Source organism: Phocoena sinus, chromosome 17 (genome assembly GCF_008692025.1).
Source record: "Phocoena sinus isolate mPhoSin1 chromosome 17, mPhoSin1.pri, whole genome shotgun sequence".
Lineage (NCBI taxonomy): Eukaryota > Metazoa > Chordata > Mammalia > Artiodactyla > Phocoenidae > Phocoena > Phocoena sinus.
Genome location: NC_045779.1, coordinates 59,370,603 through 59,382,796, shown reverse-complemented (window position 1 = coordinate 59,382,796; position 12,194 = coordinate 59,370,603). Strand labels below are relative to the sequence as shown.

Here is a 12,194-nt window from a genome sequence, read left to right as displayed (position 1 = left end):
TGGCTTTCACTCATGTTTGGAGCCCTATTGTCACAGAAGGTCTATAGCAGCTCTAGATAACACATCAGCATTCAAGGCAGAGAGAGGGAAGGAAGGGCGGTATCAACATCTGTTCTCTTTTGTCAGTTCCAGGACTGTCTTTTTATCCATCTGTTTAGGTCCCATTGGCAGGAATCTGTCAGCAGCCACTTGTAGCTGCAAGGGAGGCTGGAGAATTGAGTTTTGACTTTGTAGACCTGCTGTGGGAGGTGGCAAGGAGGAGAGATTGGGAATGTTTAGCCACCAGAAGTGTCTCCTGCAAATGCCCGGATTACTCCTAGAGAGTAGAGTTCTGCCAGATTTGAATGCAGAATATTAATGAATAAGACACTTCCCTTACTTAAACAGATATTTGGAGAGTGTCTGCTATGTGAATATTACATATGAGAGATGTACAAAACAAGGGCCATGTCCTCCAGGAACTTTTTCTCTAGCTAGAAGCAAGAAATATACATGAAATGATAAACAATCTATCTCAATTCTAATAGCTAATGATGGGGATTGGAGTAGATTTGTGTCATAAGGTCATGTATTCATTTAGCAACATATATGAGGTGCCAAATACGTGCAACTTAGTCTTTGCAGGTACACAGATGAATAACACTGTGTCTGTTCTGCAGAAGGCAGTCAAGTGAAGCAGCAGTTCCGGGACAGCTCTGTGGTTCCGTGATTTACCATATCTTTGAATTATCCAATTAGGTTGGAAGCAACTCTTATTTGCTCTTTTGAAAAATAAAGATCTAAGCTACTCATGAGAAGGGAATGGCAGTCAGTAGGATTGAATCAGTATCTTTCCATGATACCTCTGCTCATTCTGTGAGCAATGATTCAGCGTAACTGTACGTTAGTCATTTGGCTAGGCACTGGGCTTGTAAAGCTTAATAAGAAGTCACTTGTTTCATGGGGCTCCTAGTTGTAGGGTAGGCAGACGTGTTAATAAATACTTGCAACGCATGGTGTATACACACACACACACCAGATTTAATAAGAAAAAGAGACGTGGTCCACATTGCTTAGGAGGCTATAATGCATACAGAATCGGTTAAAGCTTCACAGGGGAAAGAAGAAAGAGCATTTCTTATCTCCTGAAGGGTTATCCATGCAAATAAGGGAAGGGAAGAGTATATTACGGAAAAAGATCAATTCTGGCAAAGCAGAGAGGCACAAGACATCTCAGCAGCTACAAGCAGCGTCTGTGTGTTGGTAGAAACATAGGGGCAGGAGCCAGAGCGGCACCACTGGGGGTGTTTGCACAGCATCTCTGTTCACAGTGAGGCGGGGAATAAAGGGCCATTCAACTTGAATGAGGCTCTGTCCCTTGTCTCACTACAGGGAGAGTGTGGCGTGGGTGGGGACTGAAAGGACTGGCAAGCTGCATGACTTCTTGGCAAGTACAATCCACTTGTTCTTACAAATGAATGTTGTGGCCAGCACATCCCTCAGCTCTTCTTGAATCATCTGGAGATGAAATGAAGCCTGGCACTTAGGCACAGTCTGTTACTGTGACCTAAGTCCCATCGGAATGGGACCCCTCAGAGGTCAGGGCCAGGAAGGCCCAGGCTCGCTTCCAGCAAGTGAAGCATGTCTTCTGCCAGTCAGGCTGGGGCCCATTTTGGAGAACATGCCCTTTCCAAGAACATTTTAATGTAATCTGATACCATGGAGCTATTATTATCTATTATACTTGTTTAAAAAGAAAGCAAAAAACGTGTTATACCTGAAAATCACAATAAGATGATGGAAAGAAGAATAAAAATACTTTTGGAACTTTCCACTTAACAGGCAATAGAGAGGTGAAATGAGAGGGAGTCCAATTTTGGTTTTTTGTTTTAAAATTTTATTGTAGAATATAACAAAATTGATCACTGTAACCATTTTTTTTTTTTTTTTTGTGGTACGCGGGCCCCTCACCATTGTGGCCTCTCCCGTTGCGGAGCACAGGCTCCGGACGCGCAGGCTCAGCGGCCATGGCTCACGGGCCCAGCCACTCCGCGGCATGTGGGATCTTCCCGGACCGGGGCACGAACCCGTGTCCCCTGCATCGGCAGGCGGACTCTCAACCACTGCGCCACCAGGGAAGCCCCACTGCAGCCATTCCTGAGTGTGTGATTCAGTGGCATTAAATATATTTATATTGTTGTGCAACCATCACCACTATCCATCTCCAGAACTTTTTCTTCAGCCCAAACTGAAACTCCATACTAAGCAATAAGTCCCCATTCTCCTCTTCTCCAGCCCCTGGTAACCACTGTTCCACTTTGTCTCTATGAATTTGACTGTTCTAAGTACCTCTCATAAGTAGAATCATACAATACTTGTCCTTTTGTAACTGGCTTATTTCACTTCGCATAATGTCTTCAAGGTTCATCCCTATTGTAGCGTGTATCAGAATTTCATTCCTTTTTAATACTGAATAATGTTCCGTAGTACATACATACAGCATTTTGTTCATCCGTTGATGGGCATCTGGGTTCTTTCCACCTTTTGGCTATTGTGAATAATGTTGCTATAAACATGGATATACAAATATCTGTTCGAGTTCCTACTTCAATTCTTTGGCTGAATTGCTGTATCAAATGGTAATTCTATTTTAATTCTTTTTGAGGAATTCGCCATGCAGTTTTCCACAGAAGCTGTCCCATTTTACATTCCCACCAGCAATGTGCAAGGGTTTTCAATTTCTGAGGGAGTGGGTTTTCGCACATGAAAAAAAGATGCTGCCTTCGAATTGGCATCTCAAAACAATGCTAAAACATGTGTATTTGCATGAGGAATTTTCTCTAGGTTTTTAAAAGAGCAACATTTGTAAAACCTGGTCTTTAACTCCTCATTTTAAGAGTTCACCATTAGCAGCTTTAACATTAAAGCGACAGTGGCAGCCCTTCAGGTAAAGACCACAAGCAGCTTGAGGTGTCAGTTCAATAACTAGAAATCCATAGGGCACAAGACTGGTTGGGAAGGTCAGGGAAACAAGAAGATCTCAAAGCTGACCTGTGAGCTGCTGAGCCCATTAAATTGAATAAATAACTTCAGTGAAAGCAAGAAAGGGTAGTGATGAGGATAGAAAAGAGAAAGCAAATGGGGGCACCTTTTACATGATGAACAGAGAGATGGAGGTCACAGCGTGTAAGAGGCCATTTAAAAGTCGCTTGATTTGTAAACATCAGGGACATGAAATTTCAGGGAAAACAAAACAAAGCCTGTCAGAAATGGTTTTAAACAAATAAACCCAAACACAAAAACCTACATCAACTGCAGGATTTGCAGGCGAGGAGGGAACAGCTGTGGAGGATTAAAATCTATGTGTGAAGAATGCGACATGCATAGAAAGTCAAAATGCCATAACCCATCTCATGTCTATAGAGATCTTACATTTTGTACACTTAGTATTTACTAGCAGAGAAAAGATACCTTTTGATATAAGGCATAGTTGTGTAAAGACAGAAGATGGGTGGTTCGTTCAGCAGCTGAACAGATGTTTCTCCAGTGCCTATTATGTGACCGTTTCTGGACTGGGCAGTGGAGGTGGAGCTGGCAGCTGTGGTCGGTGAAGCAGACAGGTCAATTAGACAGACATCCTCAGAGAGTGAGGGGATGAAGCACCAGGATGCCAGAAGCTCCTAGAAGGCTTGCTGAAGAAGTCTGAAAAGACACGTGGGCTGAGTAGGAGTTCACTTCCCAAAGAAGGAAGTAAGGTTGAGGTGGAGTAGAACTTTCTAGGAGGGGGGACCAACGTGAGCAAAAGCGAGGGAAGTACGAGAGTCTGATGGGTGGGCAGGTGATGGCAGAGGAGAACAGGAGGTGCTGGAAGCTATCAGCAGCTCAGTGATATTCCTAGGCCATGAATTTCAAGGCAGGAAGCAGCTGGGAATCATGCTGGAGTAAGATCAAAGATGCACACTTTTTTCTTTTCTTCATTAATCTCTAAATCTGTCCCATGCCCATCTGCCACCTCCCGACACAGGCTCACCTCTTTTTAATAATCACAATTTTAATATGTTTAATTGAAGATTAGTTGTAAGTAGGCTGATCTTTGGAGATGGGGAAGCTGATTGATATTAACAGTAGTTAACCTCATGCTCTCATAGGTTTTGTTCTTTTTCTACCACTGCCTGAATTGGGCATTGAGGTTGGTTCTCCAGCATCTATTCCACCCCTGCCTTGTTGAGTAGCAGCGATGTGGTTTGGGGACTTGACCTTAGGTGAAGGTCAGCTGGTTTAAGGGTAATCCTATCTCTACTGCCAGGGTTTTAGTTCACTAACCGATGTGTGTGATTCACTTTGGGCCACTGAGAAAAGATCCAAGTTTGGAGGAGGATTTGGGGAAGAAAACGATGATCAATCAAGCTGTCTCTATTGCTAGATGAGAACCAGAAGCTTGTAACTCTAGTGCCATGTGGGGACCCAGGCTTAGAATAAAGGTGATGTTATGGATAGCAAAATAGAAAGATGAAAAAGAGTCCTTGATGGCACCGTTGAACTTGGAAATCAGCTAACTCAGAACTTTTCCCATTACTGGGCTTCCTCTCCTGAAAGATAATGATTTTCCTTACTGCTTAATCTATTTTGGGTTTGTTCACCTGAAACTTGAAATCATCTGCGACCTAAATGATACATAAGCTTTGTGACCTTCAATAGACACCTGTATGACTTTTTATGACTATAACCCTTTGAGCCTCATTTCCCTTGTCTGTGAAATGAATATAATTATGTCTCAGAGTTTTTCATGAAGATTATTTGAGACGCACCACAAATCTGAGGGAAGAGCCATGAACTAATACATGCTGAGTGCCTACGAGGCACCATGAAATAGACTGGCCCTTGTTTTAGGAAGCTTAAAGGCTAGAAGAGAAATTCAGATAATTTTGATATAAAATAGTTGAAATAGGGTCACATGCATATGGATCTTTGTACAATAAGTTTTTTAAGACCATTCGTACAATGTTGAATACTTGCCATTCCAGGCACATGATCAAATCTGAAGAGTTGGTATTTAAACCAAAACCTGAAGGATAAGTAGGGGTTAGGTGAAGAATGGGGAAGAGCAGTTCAGGCAAAGAAACATTATATACAAAGTCCAGAGGGGACAGATTATGAACAGCCTTGTTGGCCACGTTAAAGATTTTTGAATGATCTGGGTGTAAAATGAAGACATTAGAAAGTTTTTTTTTTTTTTTACTTTATTATTAAGGAAAATTTCGACATAGACAAAAGTGGAAAGAGTAGTATAATAAATCCCTATGAATCCACCAATTAGCTTCAAGAATTATCAACACATGGCCAATCTCATCTCATCTGTATCATTCTCTTGTCCCCCATCCATTTTTTGTACAGTGGGTCCTTGTTGGCTCTTTATTTTAAATAAAGCAGTGTATATATTTCAATCCCAAACTCCCTAACTATGCCTCCCCTCCAGGTAACCATAAGTTTGTTCTCTAAGTCTGTGAGTCTGTTTCTGTTTTGTAGCAGAAGTCTCTTGAACTATCCTATACATTTTTAAATGGGATTGGGGGGGTCCAGCGAGGAAGAGCAGTTGGGCTGGTCACATTCTGGGGGACAGAGATGAGTAGCTTGGACCAGGGTGCTGGCAGTGGAGGTGTGAAGTAGGTGGATGGGAGAAGCATTTTGAGTGCAGTGCTTGCTGGCTCTGGTGATAGATACGAGGGATGTGGTGACTTATGGAGAGAGTGTGTCAAGGAGGACTCTTCAGTTTCTGTGTGAGTAACTGAAGACAGGAGAAAGTGAATATTTTTTGGTAGAAAAACCAAGGTTCAGTGTGAACATGTTAAGTGTGAGTCTGTGATACACTGACATTGGGATGTTGAGTCACAGTCTTACATCTGAGGCTCGTGAGAGAGGTCTCTCTGGGCTGGATTTAAAATTTGAGAGTCATGGTCAGGTGGATTGCATCAGAAGTGCTGGGAATGGATGGGACCTGTTAAGGGAGAAGTCGAGAGAGGGGAAAAGAACACCTGACTGACTACTTCTGGGAAGGCTTCCCTCATCTCTCAGGTGTAAAATATTCTTTCACAAGCCTCATCAAGAGAAAAGGAAACCCTGGGGTGCTAAGGGAAGAATTTTAGAATCGCAGACGTCCTCTAAAGGGGAAGAATGCTGAGAAAGGGGGAGACTGAAGATCCTGGGTAAAAGGAGATTATTGATGGAGTCTCGAGGAAGATGGGAGGGGATTGGAGGTTCTGGCCTTAAATCCTGAGACCAAGGGGAAGGGGATAAGGATAGAAGTTTAGCTACATTTGAAGGCTTGAAGGTCACAAGGAGATGAGAGAGTTCTCCACCAGAGACCTCAAAACACACATACCAGCTATATGTACATAAGTGTATGCACATTCACTCACACACACCCGTTGGTTCATGGATGTCATCCAGGGGGAATGTATGTTTCCTATAACATTCCCCGCTATTTCTCTGATAGTCATGGGTACACGGGAGGAACTCCTATGTGGAATGAATAAATATACTCAGTATGAGCTTTAGATTTTATTTGTGAGGGTATCTGCATTAAAGGATGTGGAGAGAGAAAGTGAAAATAGGAAGCTACTAGGCTGAGCTCCCTTAAACCCTCCACTCTGACCTTTCCTTCTTTCATGGAGGAGTAATAACTGTTTTAAAACCACTAGTTCTTTTGTTTCTTGTCTGCCTCTTCTATCGGATTGTGAGTTCTTTGAAGCTAACATCTGTCAGATATAAATCTATGCTTGCAGGACCTGGTCCAGGAACGGCACACAGTAAGTGCTCAGTAAATATTTGCTGAATGCAAGAGGGTGGACTTGAGTGGATGCTTGAAGAATAGAGAAGATTCAGAAATGGGAGGGAATGAGCAGTTTTCCAGGTGGAAGCAGAGATACACACTGAACTGCAGGGGTTGAAATGATTGCATGTGTGGAAGGCAGTACCCAAGTTGCCTGATTTGGTGTTGTCGTCTGTAATGTGAGGATTAGCTGCTTGCTCAAGGTCAAACAACTTGGAACTGATGGTTCCTGGATTTGTACTCTAGTCTTCCTGACTTCAAAGCTCAGGATTTCCCACCATACCGTGCTCCCTCTTAACCAAATCATTTCCCATAATTCTGACCCTCACCTCTCAACTTGGAGATTCCTTGTATCTTCCCATATAGGCCAGATGAAATATTGTCTTTCATGGACACCTCCTTTATTTATAGGATCTGTTTTCTGAGTTTAGATTTTTTCCTCTTTCCTAGCTCTGCACTGCGGTTTGAATCCACGGGGTATTGATCACCCTGCCCGTGCTGAAGGTATTAAACTGCAAATTGAAGGTGAAGGTGTTGATTCTCACTCTATTAAAAACAAAAATTTCCAGAAGGTGCTTGACCAAAAAGGAACCCCCAAGCGACTGCAGGCAGAAGCCGAGACGGCTAAGGTAAGTAATAATCCAGTAAGTTAAGGAGATTCTGAAGCTGCAGCTTTGCTATTTCGTGGTCCAGCCCCAGATAAGAACTGATGGTGCTTTCGTTAATTAGCGTTGTATCTTCAGTTAAAGAAACACTGCTCCTTGATTGCAGGTAATGAGAAATGAAAATATTGACCGCATACCCTTTAGAGTGAAACTGAAACGCGTTTGTGGTCAGTTTCATCGCATGAGGCTCTGAGGATGGTATAGAATGAGCTACAGGGAAGAGTGCCTTGGAATTAAAGCTGAAAGATTTGTTTGCCAGGCTCAGATTTATCATTTCATGATATTGGACAAGTCCTGTGACTTTTTAAGCCTCAGATTTTTTACCTATAGAATGGGTTATCAGAAAAACTCCATCCTCCATTAGGTTGAACAGATGAAATAATATTATGTATGTGGAAGTGTCTTGTAAAAGGCCCAGTTGGCTGCATGAGTATGAGGGGGCTTTTTGCTGACAATCACAATAACAAGTAATATTTTATTAAATATATACATACACGCCTGGTACTGTTTGAAGGACTCTTGATATACTGGCTTATTGTCTCCCTGTAACAATTCTATGAGGTAGACAATAGTAAACAAGACCCTAATTAATGAAAGGTGTAATTGTTTTATTTTGTTGCAGGATACTTTGTTCTTTTAGTCTTTTAGCCTAGATGTTGGTATAAAACACACCTTGGTAAACTGGGAGGATGGATGATTCTTTAGTGAGAGCAGCGTCTTTCAAAGGTTTTCTGCAATGGAACTGGCACTATATGGGTTTTTGTCTGCAGTCAGTGAAGATGCTCTTGTTGGAGATGTATCTTAGTTTGCCCCTTGGAAATTGAGAGGACTAATCTTCGTGTGGTTATTTGATTTCTCCCTCGTGCATTTCCTTCAAAGGAATTTCCTTTCAAATGTTTGTTGAGTGGATGAATATGTGCATGCCTTGGAAAGCAAATGTTGCAATCATCCAAGAAAAACCTTAAGTAGAAAGGTCACTTGGCTGTCATACAATAACCACCACTTCCCCCCAAAAAATGCCTTCCAAAATCAGATGTGAATTTTTCTTCTTTATCTATAGTTTTGAATAATTACCATGGCTCCTTCCCTTCTTTAGTGTGGATAATTAAAAACTGATGACATAATGAGTGTCTGTGTGTCTGTGTTGTAGGGAGTGGAAAATGATTAGCAAGGAAGATATTGCAGATATTTTGCACTAGATATTGTAGCTGAGAGAAATTGCACCTTATAGGAAACTGGTTGATTATTGAGGTTTGATCTTTAAGAGGAGTTGGGAATAAGTGAGCCCTATTATGACATCTAAATCCGATCAGCCAGTGGTGCCATCTTGAAAGAGTGAGAAAAAAATGTCTTAAGGGTCTTCTTTAACTAGGAAGATAAATGGTTTGTCTGAGTAGGATCTTTTCAAAGAGATGCTTAAAATATTAAAAATTAGAGTGGAGAAAAAGAAAACAAGTTATTGACATTTGCCTGATTTAATTCACCTTTCAACATGTCCAGATTCTCTTTTATTTGCACAACAGATTGGTGATATAAGAAGTTTGATTCAAACCTGACAGGATTTGATAACTTCTGAATTATTTGGAATGTGTGCAATTGTAGTAAACCCTGAATTTTCATGTCAGTAGCACCTGCCTTTGCCTCTAGATCATTTTACGTTTGCTTTGCTAAAAACCTACTTCACTGAGAATGTAGTTGTCCATGATGAGCCTTTCCTCAGGAATAGCCTACAGCTGGAAAACCACACTCATCTGAGTTTGTCCAGACCACCTACAATGAAACCCCCAAACCGGGTTGAGAGGGGGTTCTGAATGTCTTCACATTGACATGTTTAGGAGGGAACAGACGAGGAGCTCTTGTTACAAAGTATTTATTTTTTCATGCAGGACTTGATGACAATGGTGGTTGCTGGGGGGACAAAATAAAAAGAGCTTGATTACTGCAGACCTGCAGTGTCACATACCCTGGAGATTCTGAGCCACAGACAATGTGAACATGTTCTGTGCATGTACAGACACATTGAAATGTGCCCTCCTGGTGCACTTAGAGGGTTATTGGAGTTGTGAGTCATCCTTTTTCCTTGGGTAAATAATTGAACCTCTGGTAACTTGATCTACTCTAAACTTACCCTAAAAAACCTCTGGCTAGAAATGCATGCACTTAAAGCCACTCAGTAGTGTAAGTTGGTACAGATTTTCTGGAGGACAGTCTGATAGAGTTATCAACATTTTAAATGTGTATAAGTTTTGAGCCAGTAATTCCCTCTCTAGGAACTTGTCCCAAGGAAATAATCATCCAGATGTGCAAAGATGGCTGCAGGAGAATGGTCACTCTAGCAATGTTTATAATATGAAAACAATGTCCTTTCATAGGATATTGGCTCAAGAAACTGTGTGTTCGTGGAATGGAATAGAGTTCTCCCTTTATAAGGGTGAGGGAGACCTACATGTATTTATCTTAGTCTATTCAGGCTGCTATAAAAATAGCTGAAACTAAGTGACTTATAAACAATAGAAATTTATTTCTCACAGTTATGAAGGCTGGGAAGCTCAGGATCAAGGTGCCACCAGATTGAGTATCTGATGAGAGCCTGCTTCCTGGTTCATAGACAGTCGTCATCACACTGTCCTCACATGGTGGAAAGGGACCAGGAATCTCTCTGGAGTCTCTTTTACAAGGGCACTAATCCCATTCATGAGGGCTCCACCCTCATCACCTAAGCACCTCCCAAAGGCCCCTCCTTCTAATACTATCATATTGGGGGTTAGGTTTCAGCATGTGAATTTTAGGGAGACACAGACATTCGTCTGTAGCAGTGTTTGTGGGAAAATGAGTACGCTGCTATTTTAGAGTGGGGAGAGGAGCGAGAAGGGCAAGTTACTGCACACTGTAGAACATTCCCATTTTCGTAAAAATATCTTTTCTCTGTAAAAAGGCATCACCGAGTCTGAAAGAGTTCATTCCATAGTTTGAGCAGCAGTTTACATCTGGAGCTGAGATTATGGGGAAAACTTTCTTTTTCTGCACTTGAGTTTTATTGTTTTTTTTTTAAAGATATGTACCCTTTCAAGCATATTTATTTTAAAGCCCTTTTCAGATTGCCCCATTAACTTAAGCAGCTCATCCATGACTTTTCCTGTTTGTTGAGTCTGTATTCTGCCTTTGAGGGTGCTGTCTTTCCTCCCGTGGCTCCTAATTCTTGCTGGTTATTTGCCAAGGGGAGTTATCTTGGGGACTAAGCATGCCTTGGGTTGTGGAGGCCATTTGATGAGGTGCTTTTGTAGTCTTTGTGCTGCTGAAGCAAGCACTGATGAGGTGCTTTTGTGTTTGTCTCTTCCTGAACTTTTTGGGATGTAACAGCTTTGACCAGGTGTTTAATTACGTTTCAATTTGATGTTCTCTTTGCTGACTCACTACACGAATCAAGTCCCCCAAGATGTGCCATCTGCAGGCTTCACACGGGAACCTGGTTCTAGCGTGCTATCACGCCTGTAGGTTCTGCCACTTTTGGTCTGGCCAAGTTGGACTTTGAAACCAATCCCTGTTCCAGATCTCCGGCAGGCATACTGTGCTTCAGTCCTCCTCATTGCTGTGGGCTCCTGGCACCTAGAGATGTCTCTTTGGCCTTATATAAATTTAAAAATATATTTTCTAGTATCTTTAAGTTTTTAGAGCCTGAGAGGGGATTGTATAGCACAAGTTTAATCTACCGTCTTGACCCTGAAATTTACATTGCTTTCATAATTAAAAAATATCTCTATCACTACATATCTTTGGAAAAATCATCCTTTTTGTTTCTTTATCTTAAATGTGATTTGGCACCCTTGGCCCCAGTTACTCTAAAGACTAGGGCCCTGATTCCAGAAAGAGGTTATCAGTCCTATGAGTTGCCATCAGCTCTTATAGACAAAAGAGAAATCAATAGAGAACCAAGCTCACTTTGTTTTGTTTTTTTGTGGTGTTTTTTTTTTTTTTTTGGCTGCACCGCATGGCATGAGGGATTTTAGTTCCCCAACCAGAGATCAAACCCGTGCCCCCCCCTGCAGTGGAAGCACAGAGTCTTAACCACTGGACCGCCAGGGAGCTGGACCCCCAAGCTCACTTTTAATCCTTATTATTAGGTAGCATAGAGTCTAGTTGGAAAAAAAAGAAACAGATTCAATTGAATTGTGGATTTGCAAAAGCTATTTACCATTGGGAGTGCTAAATGCCAGTGAGGACTTAGGAATTCAGAGAGTATGCATGCCATACCACAGCTGCAATTATAAGTTCAAAATGCAGAAACTATGTTGACTTAGCTTTACAGGTGGATACCAGGCAAGAGATAGTATGTACAGCATTTCATCTCATCGGGAGGGCCAGAAGGTATGAAGGTACACAGCTGCTTCTGTTCCTTCACCCACACAGGGGCACCTACCACTGCCACAGATGAGAGCCGAGGTGAGGATGAGTTTCCTTGACTCACAGAAGGCACAGCCTCTTTCCCACCATTCTTTTTACCATTCGAGTCATGTGGGCCCAAGGCCATCTCACAGGTCCTGAAGACCAGGTGTGGTCCACATAGCAGTTTTCAAGGAAGCAGCGCTGGGAGCCCCTGGGGTCCTTCCCGGACAGGCCTGAGGTTAATGAACCCTTCCTTCCAGAGCAGTAGGCATGGGGCTGCCAGAGGGTAGGTACTCCAGGAGAGGAAGAAATGCACCTATGCTGTGAAATATGGGTAA

At 42.2% G+C, this 12,194-nt stretch overlaps 1 protein-coding gene across 3 annotated transcripts in view; it reads left to right on the top strand.

The window, feature by feature from the left end:
• Window positions 1-12,194, top strand: part of SAMD12 (sterile alpha motif domain containing 12) — a 460,979-nt gene that overhangs the window by 30,613 nt on the left and 418,172 nt on the right. For all 3 annotated transcript variants that reach the window (XM_032610388.1, XM_032610391.1, XM_032610390.1), the window contains exon 2: window positions 7,259-7,437. In XM_032610388.1, coding sequence (XP_032466279.1) covers window positions 7,259-7,437 — 179 coding nt within the window. The remainder of the gene's footprint in view (window positions 1-7,258; window positions 7,438-12,194) is intronic.